The sequence below is a fragment of the Pollicipes pollicipes genome, unplaced genomic scaffold (assembly GCF_011947565.3).
Source record: "Pollicipes pollicipes isolate AB1234 unplaced genomic scaffold, Ppol_2.1 Scaffold_7262;HRSCAF=8765_pilon_pilon_pilon, whole genome shotgun sequence".
Classification (NCBI taxonomy): domain Eukaryota; kingdom Metazoa; phylum Arthropoda; class Thecostraca; order Pollicipedomorpha; family Pollicipedidae; genus Pollicipes; species Pollicipes pollicipes.
The window spans coordinates 21725494-21743759 of NW_023597055.1; the positions used below are offsets into that span (position 1 = coordinate 21725494).

Genomic DNA, 18266 nt, shown 5'->3' on the forward strand with positions numbered 1-18266 from the left:
TTCTTGAGATACGAATATAATTTCACGTAGCGAAAGAAACAGTTTTGCGTATTAATACATATCATGCTGAGGACCACAGACATGTCTATATGAAAGGTACGGTCGCTTTCATGGTGGATATAAAAAATTGCAAAGGGGGAAGGAGACGTAAACGCAGCATCTGATATTAGAAAGAACGCTACGAAATAAACAGCGCACTGGGAGCGCATGTTGGACGCAAAACTGTACCTGCCATGACGTCGCTGTACAAAACCGAAACAAGTGATGCCATATCCCATATCTCCACAGCTACCACCACCGACACGTTACACAATTCTAACATCGCTGATATTTTTATCCACAGACATGAAAGCGGTTGCTTTTGATATTTAATCGCCAACTTACTCGATCAAAGATGATAATCCGGAGGTATGAGATTATCTCAAAACGCTTGTCTACAAAAACGTGAATTGTTCCGGGACGTCTCCCACAGATCAAACCTAGAACTGCCTCCCAGAAATAGAGGATACCAAATTTAGAGAAAAACCCTTACCACATCTCAGCACTCTAAATAGAGGGAGTTAATGAGGCAGGAAAAGTCAGAGCGGGTACATCGGGCCTCGCATTAAAAAGACGTTCAAGTGGCAAAACGCCCTTGGAATGTGGGCCGGGTGTTCCAACCGCACGGCCATCATTTTTACCCGTATGAGGATCGTCATAATACCAAACGTCACGCGAGCATTGCATAAGCCGTCATGGGGACCGGTGCACGCGTGCAAATAACGTGAGGACGCACGTTAAAAAGTATGCCAGGTTGTCGTTAAATTCCGTCTCACAACCGATTCCGCAGCAACCACTATGCCAGCTCATGAAGAACTTTGCTAGCCGAATATATCTGGAACAAGTCGTGATTAAATGCTTCTGGTCTGCCGTATGATGTGAATTGAAGATGCTGTCTCCACGCCGTGCTTACGTATGGTTTTCAAAAACCTTGGCGTTTGGATGAAAGGGTCTAAGAACAATCTCGCTCCTTGCTGACCTCGCCAGGTCAACCAAGCGACCTTTTGGCAGAACGCCGGACAGCTGAGGCCGGTGCCGTCACAGCGCCGGTGCGACACTTAACCACAGCGTTCCATCATGATAATCAAAGGTTGGTGCACGGTATGCCACGAGCCTAGATGTTCTTACTGTGATCTGCTGTCTGCCATGCCTGGCAATGACTGCTCTAAAAATAGTTTCTTGAACATTCATATTTATGAGTAAATAGTAACTCCGTTGGTAATCCATAAACATGTTCGGTGCGCTCATTCCGTTCTCTTGTGTTTGATGCGAATGTTGTTTAGCCACATTCTCACTTTTGAACACGGAATGCAGCTGCGGAATAACTTTCAGCTGTGATTGGGTGTTGATGTGCCGCTCTGTTTGCCGCGGTAGATAGTGACAGACACTCTTGACCAGCTGTTCATGGCTAACATATCGCTAAAAATAGGTTTCGTCGCCACCATCGTCTATTTTCAGGGTCGTAATCCGCTTACGACCTCATCCGCCTTTGCAAAACAACGACTTAATGCAGCAATGGTGCGATCCGCCCATCCACTAATCATGGGGCCAACCCATGCAACATACTGACTTTCACCCACACATTTGGCGTTGACGCGCTCATATTCACATATTACCGCCATATTGTTACCACACGTCCGAGTCGGTGGTCAGATGGTGAGCCCTGGGGGCTGTCAGTGTCACTGGTGAGAACTTGTGAAGGCTCCGACTGCCCTCCATCGCCACGGCTTTTGAAAAGCGTTCGGTGAGGGGGTTCACGACGCTCGCCACCTCCTTCCCCGACACATAGGTGAATATGGTTTTGCTGACCAGTTCCTCCGGCAGAAACTTGAACGCGTCCTCTGCCGCCAGTGTTTGCTCATCGTGGGTGCGCCTGAGGCTTTCCCGCGCTGTGGTATCCTTAGCCATGCTCCCGATGCCATCGCGGGCCTTCTTACCATGTGACATGGCAAAAATGACGCTCATAGGGCACCCCAAAGTCAACCTCATGGCGGCACTCGTTGATGAAGCTGTACTTAATTTTTTACTGAGCGGCACTGCCGTGTTTGAAATAAAGACCTTTGTCGAGGAAAAACCCTCAGAAAAACGCATGAGCCTTGGCGGTGTTGCGCTTTGTGCCGTCAGAAGTAAAGCAGTTGCTCTGATAGCCCAGCGCACCCTCTTCCCGCCAGTATGTTTGGAACGGGTGCACAGTACGCTGAGGAGAGTCCTGGAGAAAGTCTAGGTCCGGGTTTTGCATTACGGTTGAGTAATTTTCAGAGATGTCGCCCTGGACAGCCACTTCGCCCTCGTTGGCAGTAGCTTCTGCGTGGGCAAAGTACTGACCCTGCCCACCTACTACAAGGAAGTGGTGTGTGGTCAATTTTGTGATTTCCTGGCTAAGAGACGGCATGCTTTGTTCTTTTTGTCCGACGATTTCCACCAGCGCACAGCGACCCGTTCTCACCCACCGTTTATATTGCATCTCAACCTTCGTATCATCATCAGGGGTTCTACCACCCTCGTCGCTATCCTCTGATTTGTGCAAAGGGATGTATCTTAAAAATTCATTATTCCCTCCTTACTAGGGCGGTCCTCACAATCTTAGCCTTGTGAAGTACGAAGGTCAGACCAAGGTCAAAACCAACCGTTTTATTACTTTAGAGTTTATCCTATGGCGTAGTTTCTGGTGCTCATTTCGAATTCATTGATCACAAGAACCACACTATACATCTTCAGTGGGCTTTTTAAAGGTCAGAATACTTCACTGGCCCAAAATGACCCTGTTCAACATTTTGTTTTAGGAACATACCGCCCAGGGTAATCTTTAACGCTTACTGAAATGGAACACTCAAAATAGTCTTGTATGATTTTGGTCAACATGATCATCGAAAGATCAAACAAACCTTAAATGAGCACCAGTGACCTTTAACTTGGATAAGTATGTAGGCTTTGAAAGCACATCGGAAACCAACTTGGAGTTTGACCTTGTTTGACCTTATTTGACACGAAGGTTTGACCTAGGAATCTCAAAGTTTGACACAAGTGAGTTTACATACAGGCCAACACACCCTGTGAATTTGTTGTGTCTGGTTTTCTCAGTTTCTGAGACCTCAGGGGGGGGGGGGGGGGTAAAATGACTCCTACTCAAGCGAAGGGTTTGCAACCGGCCGCCCGGGGCGCGTGTTAAAAATGTTGCGCGAGTTGCTGCCACTGTTAGTGTGGCGTACGTATCCAAGTAATGTGGTTGAAGCTAGTTCAGTTGAATGGTGACGATTTCAGCAGGGGGTTAGTTGATCTAGCAGGGGAGGCAGAAGAGCGCAATGCATATGAGTTGGTGCCGCTGGCGGGGTGACGATCCTTCAGACAATGCGCGCTGGGACGATCGGGCGCCTGTGGTACGACATGCCTACCTTGGTTAGATACACGCGCTCGCAGGTCACCGCCTACTTCCAATGCCGTCCGCAGAGAAGGGCTTGCCACTGGACGGGGCCAGCACTCAGTTCGACCCTGGGGTCATCGACGCCGCGAAATTATCAGCTCGCCGGAACTCGGCTGCACCGTTTACAAAAGGTCTTGGCAAGGACGGGAGGGGCGGGGAAGACAATCAACATTACGAATATTCCATGCGTGCCGACTTCAGATCTTCGCGTAACCACCTGAAAACCTCTCCTTGAGCATAATGGCCGGCGAAAACTGTCTCCTGTATAGGATAGCATGCGTATCTAACTATACAACACGCCTCCGTTTTTGTGTTAAGTGTCACTGCGCTACATGAGACCGTGCGGTCCTGCACTGTGCACACTATGCTGAAATGGCTTTAGCTTGATGGGATTTCACTTATTCTTGAGGTTCAGCAAATGCAGAGCACGAAAATCGAATTGCTATCTTGTTTAAACTAACGTCATAGATTTGGCCAATTGACGTCAAGTCTAAGCTTTCACAGACTAGAACTCATGTTTACCTTGTTTGAACCGAGAATCTTATCAGTGACGTCATAACTATCCACCAATGCGCATGTTTGACAAGATATTTAATGCATTCCTTTTTTTCTTTGAAGATTTGCTATGTATCTCTTGACTGAATAAATCTCTGGGCTTAGCTCTCATATCAATCAGAGCTTGTAGTGTGATCCCTGACATCACCGTCCGATCGTGAAATGTCAGATCTGCGGCAGCATTTTGCGGCGAAAGCCGCCGCGCTCGGCACGATCCGTCCCACCCTCTGACGTCACCTGACCTTGATCTGGCCTTAGGCGCGGCCAGCCGCCACCGGCCGCAGGCCATGTTAGTGGGGGACAACAAGTGGGCGCCTAAAGCGACTCCACCGCCGCGGGTTATTGAATCGTACGATAGGCGCCCTAACCAATTCAGCTATTGGGATTAATTGAAACGTGTTGTTGCCAATGATTGTTTGTCCACGCAACTGTATGGATGCGGTTTTGTACTACATATTTTCGTTTTTAATTGCCGACCCAGGCTTGTTTTACTGGAGACCACCCTTTTTCATCCTAAGCCAATAATCCATAGTTATCACGAAGTGCCGTTTATGAGGCCACTATCTGGCATTAGTCTCAAACAAATTGGGGTTGCCACCTGACTGGGAGCAAAGGAAACACTGGGAATATGATCGCGCCCTCTCCCTCGTCCACCTCAGGGAGTGCTTTTTTGACGGACCATTCATGGCGCACATTTAAAAATGGCTTGCGGTGCAGTAGTTTCATGAAGAACTTGCAAACAATGTTTCCACTATTTTGCATAAAAGCACCTCCACTGTCTTTTAATTCAATGGCGAATCCGAAAAGCTAAAATACACGATGTGTATAAAAATAGCACATGCCTGAAACATTTCACAAATATGCAGATGACTAAACATATAAATATATCCTCATTCATAAAAATTATGTATAGTTAAGCTTCACCCTTGCTGTGATTTTCTGACGGATGCTTCACCGAGAAATTTAGCCAACACCTTGCGCAAATCCGGCATGCCATCCAGTGCAGTTACAAAGAGCATCATACCATATATAAGAGCGCTTATTTTGGCCTTTTCTCTCCCTAATAGCCCAGGGGGTGACAACATGATTGACTGACAAAATGACATAGTGAACTTATTGATAGATTGGCAACAAGCCTTTGGCGAAAATCTTTGTACAATAAATGAACTAGCCTACGCCCATCCATTTACAACTGCATAGCACAATGCATGGACTAGCCTGCGTACATACATTGACAGTCGTTCTGCTTGTACAAAACTGATTAACGCTCTTGCATATAATGTGTCGCACTATCGCTGAATGCTGTATTTCTGTGTACGCATCCGGTGCAACCGGACAGCAACACCCCATGCAGGAATCCTTGAACGGAGAGGGAATATCTTGAGGCATGTCCTCTGTTCCACATGTGGATTTTTGCCGGCAATGCTAGACAAAAACTAATCGTGACAGACGTGATGGCCCTGCATGGAGGCAGTCTGATACAGATGACATTGCGATGCTGTATATGAATAAACGGACCAACACCTTCTACTTGACATATCGTCGGAGGTCTTGCCATACGCGCTTAGAAAAAGGCGAGGAGACATGGAACCAATGCAATCTCAGACACGTCCGTTCTGGCTATTGTGGTAGCGTTCATGGCTATTTCACATAGCTCTTATGTTGATAGGAGGGTACCCATCACGGTTCTTCAACTTCTGTTTCCTGCTCAATGTCGCGGTAGATCAGGTATGTGTCGGAACATTCTTCTTGAAGTCACCTAAATACCTGGTGCGCCACATAACTTGCTGGAGAGTATCGTTAAACTTATTTGAAAATGGCTCGACATCAACCTTGCTCTAACCGCTGCATTGGTAATGCGTCTCTAACCAAGTTGTGGGAAGCGTGCGATACAAAACAGCGGCCAGGGGGAGATGGAACACCGCATAAGGTCACTTCGGATGTCCAAACTCTCTCTCTCTCTCTCTCTCTCTCTCTCTCTCTCTCTCTCTCTCTCTCTCTCTCTCTCTCTCTCGCTCTCTCTCTCTCTCTCTCTCTCTCTCTCTCTCTCTCTCTCTCTCTCTCTCTCTCTCTCTCTCTCTCTCTCTCTCTCTCTCTCTCTCTCTCTCTCTCTCTCTCTCTCTCTCTCTCTCTCTCTCTCTCTCTCTCTCTCTCTCTCTCTCTCTCTCTCTCTCTCTCTCTCTCTCTCTCTCTCTCTCTCTCTCTCTCTCTCTCTCTCTCTCTCTCTCTCTCTCTCTCTCTCTCTCTCTCTCTCTCTCTCTTACCGGGCTGCGGTCTGACCGGCTCTACACTGCACCGGCAGCCATCCATGCAAGCCTCGCTCAACGCCTCGCCTTATCAGTCCGGTCACATCGCCGAATACTGCTGAATGATGGCGTTCAACCGGCCGATAGAGTAAGCGAGCAAGTTATCGGGAACAACAGGCTGCAACAGTACATCGCGAAGGTTTTGAGGTTAGTTTCCCCCTGTTGGTGGATGGAGTATAGTTTTTCATCGACACAGAGCAGCACAACTTCAGTTACATAAGACGACTGCATTTTCCCTGCTTATTGTGAACAGAGAGGAGCTGCGGATCGGCCCAGAGAAGTGTGAAACATTCAGATTCATTTTAAACAGACAGTGGTTCTGAGCAGCTCTAACATTTGTGATGACGACACGGTAGACGTTCTAACCATTCGAGCTGTCGGGACGGGCTGCTATCCGTTGTTGCCGTTGATCGTTTGTGCACGCAGCTGTGTTGATGTGCATTTATATTGAATATTTTCGTCTGTGATTGCCGGGCTACGAATTTTTCCAACTAGTGACCATCCTGCTTGGTTCTAAGCCACGAAACCCACTACCACAACTTACTCATCTAACTAGCGAGAACACGTTCAGCGGTCCGTCAGCTGATATTATTCTCAAATGTGTCGTGGTTGCAGCCTTTCTTGGAGCAAAGGCAGTGCTGGTAAACAGACTGAGCTCCCTTCCACTCCCACCTCAGGGCGTTCAAAATGATGCGCGGTAAAGGAGATTCATGGGAAAGTGATCAGGACTAATATTTTGCATGAAAGCATCACCGCTGCATTATATTTCTGCGGTAAATCCTAAGGTCAACAACACAAGAAAAGCCTGGGATATTTAAAACTAACGCAAGCTTATAACATTCCACATATATACAGCGCAAGACATATCAATATATCCTCATATTAGAACTATATACATATATATATATATATATATGCATATATATACATATAAATATATGTTTTTGAATATATATATATATATATATATATATATATATATATGTGTGTGTGTGTATATACATATGAATATATTGAAGAGCACTTTGTGTGCTGTTATTTCTCGTTGACGGCTACCGAGGTGATAATAGGGTGATTTATTGATGTTTCGACAACAGATCTCCGTCGGAACAGTTACAGAAAGTGGAGTAGCCTGCGTTCATCCATTTACAGCACAACGCATAGGCGAATATATATTCATTTATTCCCATATGTACCCTCTGTTTTTACAACGCCTGTGGCCAAAATATCACTGTATGGCTGCAGATCGGTACTGCCCAGCCCGTGCCATACAGCTCCGCCTATGGGGCTGCCCTTGGCTTTCAGACAGTCCTTAGCTGCGCTGAGTCATGTCTGAGCGGGACGAAGCGTACCAGGCCCGGCTAGATATACGTACGCCGGAGCCTCGAGCGGACTTCCGCCGTCTCCAGAACTCGGTCAAGGTGTTCAGGGCTCAGCCGGTTGGTGCAGACTCTCAGATATTTTTCCATCCGCCAGCTCAAAGCTTCCAACAGCCAGGATTTCTGGTCCAGCCAGAGGAGGTTCTTCTTGACGCCTTCTGGCTCAGCACCTACAACTTGAACCACAACGAGGCAGAACAACGTACCAGGGCGGCCTGCCCTAACGAGTTATTCCCGTCGGTGGGCTCCCGGATCGCGGCTGACATGAGTGACGTCACAGTCGGTCCGGCCCCGCCACCGCCTGCCGTTATCTCGACGGCTTTCCCGTCCCAGCCAGCAAGTCTACCGGAGTTGCCAGGAGCTGTGAGACGCATGACCTCGCCTGGAGCGGTCGGCTCGTTAGGGGTGTCACTAAGCGCAGTTAAGCGCTGTTTCGCAATGACAGGTCCGGTTCGCGGCTTTCGAGGTGCGCTCACTGGTATCAGTAACTCAGGCGGTAATGTGGTGATGTGTCGGATCCATAACCAACAGGCCGAGCGTTCAGAACTGGAGCGCTTTAGAATGTGTTGGCCCGATCCATTTGGAATATGTTTGATTGTGTGAAAGCAGCCAATGCACGCTGTCAAGGTAATGCAGCGTACAATTCCTGGATAGTTTCTCGTTAAATGGTACCTGCGCCACGCTGCCTTTACTTAGTACTAGCCAAATTCACGGAACACCAAAAATATCCTTCACGGCAAGTCTAGTGTGTTTCAGACATAGGATACAATTTAGGTACTGACCTTTGTTCTACTGGGCCCCTATTACCCTTATTCTGTTCGATATCAGAGCTCCAGTCGCTTGTCTTTTGCCAGTGTTATGAAAAATGCACGGTCCGAACTCTCACCCGAGATTACAAATATCTCTCAAATGCTACCGCAGTATCATCTCCGCTGTTAGGTGGGCAAGGACATTTATCATTTCGATATCAGGGCGTCCCATTAAGAACAGATATCAACGGCCGAGCATGATGTTACGGCGTCAGCTGAAAGGCTTTAGCCAGCGCTCTAAAGCACACATGGTCTCTCGCTTGGCAGGATTGGAGTATTTCTGAAACTTTCCCGCAGTTTTGTCTCGATACACGCCAGCATGCCGATGCGCGCCATCGGGGTGTCACATCAGGTAAACACGTACGGCCGTTCGCCACAGAACACTGACTACAAGGCAGCCTGCAGACGGGTCTGACGTCTGGGGGGGAGGGGGTTGCATAACAGCCCTGAGAAAGTGCAACCCCCCAACAGCTCCTCTCTCCGTTCTCGATGAAACATATTTTTAAAACCCTCGCTAAATCTCTCTGAACGCGCTGAGTGACCATCTGCATTCAACGCTAGCTATATATAATAATTCATACGCATATACATGGATATGCGGGAAAATGCACCAAAATCGTCATTTACAAAATCATTGGCCCATTCCGCATCAACTGCAAGCAAATCATACATCAGTCATACAGAAAATAATCATCATCATCATCAAATCAATCATACAGAAAACTTTTAAAGCATTTTTCTGCAGAGCAGTTGGTAACACAATCCCATGGTCTCTATCTCGCGCACAAAATACCCTGAAAATTTGTGGTTGTAAAACTGCGGCTGAACTAAAAATTATCAACAAAATATTTACCACCCTCGTCCGGTAGAAAGTTGTTTGCTACCGAGGCAGTCACTTTTTTCCGCATGATACCAGAGGACAAGAGCAAAATTCGGCAAGGATCGAGGAATGATTGCCCTTAAGTATGCTATGACCTTGTCATATGTATGTCGGCCAGATTGAAAGCAAACACATTATTTCCCAGATTTTTTTATTGCAGTTTGCTTGGTACAGTAGAGAGTACACCCCTCTTTAGCTCGATTTGCGTCCGTTGCATTTGAGTTGCTGGTTGCACTCGGCAAGGACCGGTCGCAACAGGTGGAATTATCACTGTAGACATTTGGATACTCGATTATGATGCACGCCATACCTTGTTGCCGTTAGGGACTTTCAATGCCGGAGACCACCTGGTGTCTATGCATGTGCTCTTGGTCACCGTTTTTCGTAATCGCTTCTAAATGTCGTTTCCCCTCCATGTTCGCTTACCGCATAATGCACAACTTACGAGTCACGGCGCTGCTTGGGCTTAATGACGTGTCGACGGCAGCGGCCACTTTGCGATCAGTCTCGACGTCACCGCAGTCACAACTTTGTACAGTCGCTGGTCTTGTTCGTCTCCACTTGGGTGCTGGCTGGCTCGTTGACCTCGAGCACGGCGTTCTTCATGAACATCTTCTGAATCTCCTCCAGGGACTTGCCCCGCGTGCGGGGCAGGCATACCTTGCCGAACGCGAACAGAAGTAGGTGCATGCCGGTGAAGAACCAGTACACAGCTGGGGTGCCAAGCCTCGAGATGGCTAGTGGAAACGAGTACAACATGACAAAGTTGGCGGCGCCGAAGAAGAGCAGGCACACGCCGCCGACCTCTGCGCGGATGGCGTTGGGCAGCAGTTCTGACAACATGACGAACACCACCGTACAGATCCCGAGGGACATGAGGCAGACGACGACGAGCACGGCGAGCAGCGGCACCCAGGCGTGGTTGGCCAGCTCAGCCTTGTAGACGAACGACAGACCGATGACAAGGCAGCCGGGTGCCCCACCGATACCGTTGACCATCAGGAGCGTCCGCCGCTCGACGCGGTCCATGATGAGCATCGCCACACTGGTGGAGATGACGCGGACGGTGGCGGCCAGAATGGAGCCCAGGTACGGGTCCTCAAACCCACCCAGGTCGCGGAACACGACCGGCGCAAACGAGGACGTGCTTGAGCCGCCCGAGAACACGAAGAAAGTGTACATGGCGAGCACGAGCAGGAAGGGGATCAGGTTCTGCCGGTGGCGCAGAAGGCAGAGCACCTCCAAAACGGAGGCGTCGTGCTTGTGGGCGGCGCCGAGGGACGCGCGAATCTCGCGAATCTGTCCGTCCACGTCGAAGCCGTCCCCTTGGTAGAAGCGCAGCGACTGCCTGGCCTCCTCCTCGGGAAAACCCTTGGAGATGAGCCATTTGGCGGAGCGGGGCAGCAGCAGCGACATCAGGAACTGTATCAGCATCGGCGCGGCGCCCATCGCCAGGCAGGCGTGCCGCCAGCCCACCAGCCAGCCGAACAGGAAGGAGACCAGGACGCCCACGCAGCCGCTGACGATCGCCACGGCGGTGAGGTAGCCGCGGATACGCGCAGAGGACACCTCGCCCATGTAGGCCACGGCCGGGCTCACACACACGCCGTTGAAGAGGCCAGCTAAAACGCGGCTGGCTAGCAGGGTCCAGAAGTTTGGGCTGAAAGCCATCATGACCCAGGCGGCCAGCACTGCCGGCGAGAAGAGCTGCACAATCCGGATTGCGCCCAACCGCGGGCTGGCGTAGCTGGAGACGACGAAGCCCAGCATGCTGCCGATGCTGGCGATAGACACGACCCACGAGATCTGAGTCTTGGTGAAGGTGAGGTCGGCGTCCTCAGCGGCAAGCTGGTCAGCCAGCACTCCACCAAACGAGAAGGAGCCAGCCAGGCAGAAGTTGCTCATGGAGAGGCCGATAGAAGCCAGAACCTGTCCGCGAAAAAATCCTTCGTGACACAGGGGAAAAATGCATCCAGGAGCGCAGGCATTTTGGGGCTGGTGGCAGTGCTCCTCCCCCATTGCCACTCATCCGCCGAGGCGTTCGGCGAGGCCCTAGCCACAGAGCTATGAACCTATTATTTCAACAATCCTGCACACCAAGTGACAGAAAAAGCGTTACTTCAAACCATACTACATCAGTAGTGACGTCACCGATCAGTGGTGATAGCAGTACCCCTCATATCAATGCTCTTCACATTTTTTTTTTAGCCAAGGTTTCCTTAAAATATTGAACAGCATACAACACCACATAGGTAGGTTTCTCCTAGTCGTAAAAATCGTGGTTTGTCTCGGCATCTTGCGACGGACGTGATCAGTCTGCCCCGCGGCGTTTTAGAGCGTTGTGTGAGACGTATGAGTTCGAATTGGTTTCGATGCTAGTCTGTCGGCCGCCATTGGTTGTGTTTGCTTCGTGAAAAGCTCGCTGGTTTAAGCAACGTAGCCTATTCGTCAGTTTTTTTTTTTAAGGTGCTGTGCAACTTTTCTGACGATCTACCATGGAGGGTGTCCCCGGCAAACAGCCCCGCTGATCCACGAGCTTTGTTTCTGGATACCGAACTTAAGCTTTAGAGATTACCTGAATATGATCGACTGACACATGCCAAGCATTCATCCGCGGCTTACTGCTGCTGAGAGGAACAGCGGCTGTGGGGCAAGAGGCCGAGTTTCTCCTACGTAGGCCTCCCACACATAACCTGCACTCAGGGATAACTGGTGATGTTAGGCGATGATGTCATTTGCATCTGCTTATACCAATATTGTATGGGTTTCACCTAAATTCCATGGATCAAAACTGTGTTAGGAAGTGCAAGACCTACACCGATAAGAGCAGTCATTATGTAAAAATTGTAAAGGTCACCTCCTCTTCCAATTGATTGCACAATGACGTCACATAACCAAAAGTGGCGTTGTTTTCATGCGTAGGTAGAACCATTTTGCCGTTAAATGTTAGAAGGGCTGAAAGGATGCATTTTTGCAAAATTCGTTGGGTGAGTGGGGAGGGTAGGGCAAAGAAGCAAAAAGTCGTTAGGCCTGCCTTCGGAATGCACTAAAAACACTTTTTTTCCTTTCTAGGCTTAACTCACTTTCTTTTCAGAGTTGGGAGCAAGGGCGCAGTTTTTCAAAATCAGCTGCGGGAGGCTTAGTCCTATAATCTGATGCGTGATCAAAAAATTATGGAAACATAAGCAATACAAATAGGAAAGTACATCTTTTGTGAGAGAGTACAATCCCCGCGTCTGAAGAGGAGACTACACCCACCTAACGCGCACCTACCCCAATGCTGGACACGCAGCATCTCCTGTGCTGGATTTGCGGCCTCTCTTCTGCCGAACATACGGCCTCTCTTTTGCCGGACACACACGGACACTCTTGTGCCGAAAGCACCGCCGCCCTAGTGCTGGACGGATATGCAAAATTTGGCGCGCCTACGCCGTTTCGCTCGGAAACCATTCCGGAAAAGCTTTCGGGGGGTAAGTTTGACCCCCAACCGAGCGCGTGTTGAGTCCAATTTTGCTCAGGTGCTGTCCTAACAAAATGTTTTGAAATCTGGCCAATTTCCAGTGTCTTTCAAACGAAAATTTCTAAAAATGTACAAGGAAGCTGTCCTCATACTGATGCCTGATCTTGGAATTCAGCCATGCGAGTTGCAGTGAACTGGACGTCTTCACATGCTGATCAGTTCACCGCAAATCGAGCAAAACTGCACTGCACATGGGGAGCAAAAGTTCAGAATCTGGACATGTTCAGTCCCATACCCTCCTCACAGCCATTCCAACTACACATATTGTTGGACAGGCACCTATGCAATATTGGGTATGCCTTCCACATGCCTTCATCAAGACATGTGGCCAGCTTCTATTTACAATTCGCACAGCATTCACCACCGAATGTTACATTCAACTTAACCTACCCTTCCCAGTTCCACATAGTCCTTCCGGCTAGCATACACCAGGGCACCAACCCAGATGATGACAATGCTCAATGCCGTAATGGCGCATTTTAAGGCAAATTGCGCCACTCTGACAGGAATGGAATTAAGTACAACGATGATAACGACTTCATTAGTTTTTAATCAGCATATCTGCAGCGTACCGATTGTAAGGAATAATAATAAAGTCGTAAGTGGTACTTATAAATCAAATTGTTATAGTTTTCATTACTTCTATAGATGGAACTCATGCACAAACATAGGTTGACAGTACCAGGATGTCATGCGTGGTTCATATGGTGAGTTTACGCCTTTAGTGAGCGGTCAATCTTTCGCTTTAAGGATACTGCGCAGTAACGACGAGAAGCATGTTGAAAGCTGAAATGAAATAACCATTCAAAAGACTTGGAGACTGTGGCGTGTGCCCACAAGCCGCCTACAAGCCCTCTCCCCAAAGTGCCGTTGCTGAAAAAGGACTAGGACACTAAAAACAAATATTTATTTTGCAGTACTGCAATGCGCGCAAGTTCATCGCACTTGACATTTTGTGAACAAGATGTTTGATAAAAAAATTTACAATGAGAACATTTTAGTCTCTTTTCATGATGGGCGGGCGTTGATACGAGTCTCCCACTCTCGTGGGCAAGTGGACGCTTTTTTATCTTTCGACAGGCAGGCAAAGTTCTCACCATGGAAGGAATTGTTGGTCGCCGTAGTTATTGGTCTGCGTCCACCGTCTTGATCATTTCGGCTGGCGACGTTTTTAACCCATCAGGATTCGCAATAGTCTAGTAGTTCCTAGCAGCATAACATTTTTTCGTTTTCATGGTAACATTCGTACCGAGGATTGTCTTACACTTGAATTTACAGTCGACAGTATTGTGGTATCATATCATTCCCAGTTTTTACAAGTCCGGTCAAAAGTGGTCGAAAAATATGTGCAGATTACACGTGAGCAGGAGATATGTTGGTGTGTTGAGGCGTGCACCGTCATGAGAACGAGGGGCTACCACATGCACACGATGATGAACGACACACATCTCGAAACGTATAAAACCGTCTTTCAAAGTGCTCCAGATGGGCCAGTGAAGGGCTTCCTCGGAAGTTTTATCACTGATGAAGAAAAAAATTCAAGACGGCTGGCGGGCTTCTGACTAGGTTGTACTGCCTCGCAGCAGGTGATTGACAATGCATGATAGCGGCAGTATGGCGTCGAAAACCGAAATGTCCGCAAGTATCCTGAGCTGATTCCTTACTCAGCTAGGTTCAACTCCCATTTTGCATTCGAGTAGCCAATGTAATATCATTTCTCGGCCCTCTGTAGGTAGGTGTGTGTGCCGGTGTACGGAATAATGTCCATAGAAAGCTCGCATCCACGGAAGTTTGCGGGTGCTTGTTTGATGCAGATTATCATCCAGCTAGTACATGAGTTGCGCATCTCACTATCGCTCTACACATTCCGATGTGCTATCTGTACTATTCGCTTTTTTACAGTACGCTGCTTAAGTCGGTTATGATGTGTACCGACCAGCCAGTGCCCCCCCCCCCCCCCCCCTACCCCTACGCATCGCCTCGGGCCTCGCCAGGAAACCGAAGTTAGGGGGAGGGGTATCGTGGGACAGAGGCGGCGGACCATGGCGTGCGAGAGGACTGATTCGGTGCTCGCTGGACGAATCAGTGTGCAAATGTCAATTACGTTTAAGATGGACCTAAACATGTATGGAGAGTGTAAATGTTACGCTTATGTTGAAATTAAACACGCATGCATAATATATGCGTGTTTAAATATATTATATACACATAATGTATTATACACGCATCAAATTTGTTATAAATTGGTTGTGAAAAAGGTCTCGTTATTTACATATGCCTGTCTTACATTTTGGAACTTATAATTACGTAACAGTAATGAGTATACAACCGTGCATCATGCCTATCGCCTCACTGTTGAACTTCGGGTTCATTCTTTCACTTTCCTTAAAGCAGTTGTTTCAAACTTACCTCTTTCAAGGCCTCGAAGAAGAAAATGTATCACGCTGCAGCGTACCTACTTCGGCTAATCTACTTTTCTGCGAAACGTGTTAAGAGCTATATAAAACTTCACTATTGATTCGAAATGCAAGGTAGTCGTGTGTCATCCTTTGCTCGATTTGCAATAGAATGACCCACGTGCATATTGCCTAACCGGATAAGTGCAGTCTGTTGCCTCCATAGGTACCCCCATGCTTTGGATTAACACGCGCCCGGGCGACCGGTTGAATAATTTGAACCCCCTGAGATCTCAGAAACCAAGGAGCTAGGCATAACAAATTTATAGGGTATGTTGACCTGCACATTTTTTTTTTAATCTGGTCGAGCCATTTGAATGGATGGATTTCTGGGATCAGCGTTCACGCTGAGCATTGCTTGTTGTGTGAGCCCTGACTCCCGCCATCCGATCTTGAAATTCCAGGCAACGGCAGAATGTAGTGGCGAAAGCTTAACGTGCCGCAATGTCTGGCAAGGCCCGTCCTGCCCTCTGACGTCAACTGACCTTTAGCGCGACCGCTGCCACCGGCCGCAGGCCGCACCTGCCAAGGGCAAATAGCGAGCGCCCTAAAGCGACTCGAACCCACACTGCCACAGGTGGGTAGATCGGAAAGCAGGCACTCTAACCAACAGAGCCACCGGGACGGATAAATGTGTTGAACTCACTTGTCAAAATTTGAGGCTCCTGGGTCACGATCTTCGGGTCAAATAAGGGAACAAACTCCGGATTGACGTCCCAAGTGCCTCACAAACCTCCTCATACAATGGCCGTCAATATAAATACCTTCTAAGCAAGAGATCAACAGTGCTCATTTGGGATTAATGACCTTGTTTGAGCTTTAGGTCATGCTAACAAAATTATGCAAGACTGCATTGATTTTTGCATCTAAATAAGCATCAAGAATTACGCTGGGCAGTACGTCGCTAAAACCAATGTTGACATGGGCCATTTTAAGTCAGTGACCTGGCCATTTAAAATGTTCATGGACGATGCTTGATACGACTTTCGTCATAAATAAGTTCTTCGACCTTCGTCTGACCTTCATACCTTAACCTAGGTTAATGAAGTTTGTTCATTCAATTGTTGTGTTGCCTAAGAAACCGTCTCAGAGATAAATGGGTTCGTCTTACACACCTTTGTCGTATCACATCGAACCATTCTTTTGAAATTGCCTTCGCTGAAACCGTGGTCCGACTCTAACCTGCCATAGACAAGCAAGCGTACACGGTGCATCTAATGTTTAAGGTAAAAAGATCCGCTATTCAATTGTCCGAGCCCAATAAAAATTTCTTGCGGCATCGCCTCCCTGTTCGGAAATCATTCCGAAAAATGTACGGACGGGGGGGTCGTCAAACTGATCTCCCGCCCAAGTGCGCGTTAATATCCAGCAAATGAAGCAACTCGCATCGAAATGGACCGCGTTCCCTTTTAAGCTTCGGTTGTCAGTGCCAGTAAGCGGATAAGGAAAATGAATACAAACGTGCTCTCTTCATGTCAGCGACGCGTTTAACAAAAACGAGCATTATCTGTCATGTAACGACTGGAACTGCTAACTGGTTCTTCCACTTTCAGCACCGAGAGCTATTCGCTGATCGCCGCGGAAAACGACGAAAAAATATTAGGCTTAAGCCCATGACTGGTGCACTTTTTGAGCCTGGGCGGACCCTGTAATGAATTGCTCTGCGCCGTCCCACCATGAGCCAATGGTACTATGCTGTTGCGCTGCGCCGATTGAAAATCATTACGAAGGAACCATGGGGAGGGGGGGGGGAGGGCAGCAAACTGACCCTCACCCGAGCGCGTGTTAGTGCCAAGTAAATAAATCTATTTGCATCTAAAAGGAGCGGGTTCCCTTCTCAGTTTCGGTTTCCAGCGTCATGAAATGGACAAAGAACATGAATAAAAATGTGTTCTCTTCTTTTTAGCGACGTATTTGTCTTTCTATGGTCTTTTAGCACTGTTCTAACAGGGCGCCATCTCTCGACGAATGTGACTACTAAATGCCGAAGCTATAAGCAGCGCTCATCCTGGTGGAAAACGGGACCCACCAAAGCTGCCAGCGTGAGAAAATCTGCCTTGACTGCCGGATAAAAAAGAACAAGCATTATTGGGCCCTGTAACGGCTGTGGCCGGTAGACGGTTTTCGGCTTCTTAGCGTCGAGAAATATTCGCCGATTACCGCGGAATAACAACGGGCTCTAACCCACGCCTTCTGCACTCCCCCACGGGAGGCTCCTGTAACGACCTGTGCTGTGCCGTCCCATCATAGGCCAATAGCACATAATGTGATGCCTGCGACACAGTGCCAAGGCACCTAGCTCTCACCTGCATGACCAGTCCTCGCGTCTCGCCTCGTGCCCTGCCGGCAGGGACCGCGTCGGTGGTCACGCCGCGTTCAGTGCCCGGATCGTCGCTGGTGGCAGGGCCGTTCCCATTGCTCCGATGGTCAGCGGTGGTCGGGCCGCCACCGACCGCGGCCTGAGCTGCGCCGTCTCCGCCGCCGCTGTCTCCGCCCTCTTCACGCTCAGCTCGGTCCGCGCTCATCATGAGATCGCCGGCACAGGGGAGTGCGTCTGGTGAGGACGGCGCGCTGGCGCTGCCAGTCCTGCGGCGCTCCGAGGTGAACCTGCTGCGGCTTTAGACAATGACAATGAGCCGACTGCAATTTTCCGAGAGCCAGGCCGAGGTGCACCACGGCAGATTCCCCAGATAGCCGTCAGAGGCAGGCTCAGGGTTGAGGTCGGGGGCAAGTCCTCGTGGTCACGTCACCACACAGCGCAGCCGCCGGAACGTGTTACGTTGCAGGTGAATGGCTGGTGTATGGTGGGTGATGGCTGTTTGCCGACGAAGAGAGCTATGTAGGTGCGGGATCGGACGACTGAACCGAGCAGGAAAAGCAATACACGTCACGGACGTGTAA

The 18266-nt window shown here is 48.9% G+C and overlaps 1 protein-coding gene across 1 annotated transcript; it reads right to left on the reverse strand.

Annotated features, from left to right (window-relative positions):
• Positions 1–9911: 9911 nt before the first annotated feature.
• Positions 9912–11294, reverse strand: LOC119113573 (facilitated trehalose transporter Tret1-like). Its single transcript, XM_037237867.1, has 2 exons — positions 10866–11294; positions 9912–10811 (listed from the first exon to the last, which is right to left on the reverse strand). Exons 1-2 carry the CDS (start codon positions 11292–11294, stop codon positions 9912–9914), a joined length of 1329 nt encoding a protein of 442 aa, XP_037093762.1.
• Between the last annotated feature and the right edge of the window lie 6972 nt (positions 11295–18266).

Excerpts from the sequence above, each read along its gene's own strand:
- LOC119113573 (XM_037237867.1), bottom strand. The coding sequence starts at position 11,294 with ATGAGCAACTTCTGCCTGGCTGGCTCCTTCTCGTTTGGTGGAGTGCTG. Across the intron at positions 10,812-10,865 it reads CCTTCCTGTTCGGCTGGCTG|TTCCTGATGTCGCTGCTGCT; the intron begins GTGGGCTGGCGG and ends ATGCTGATACAG.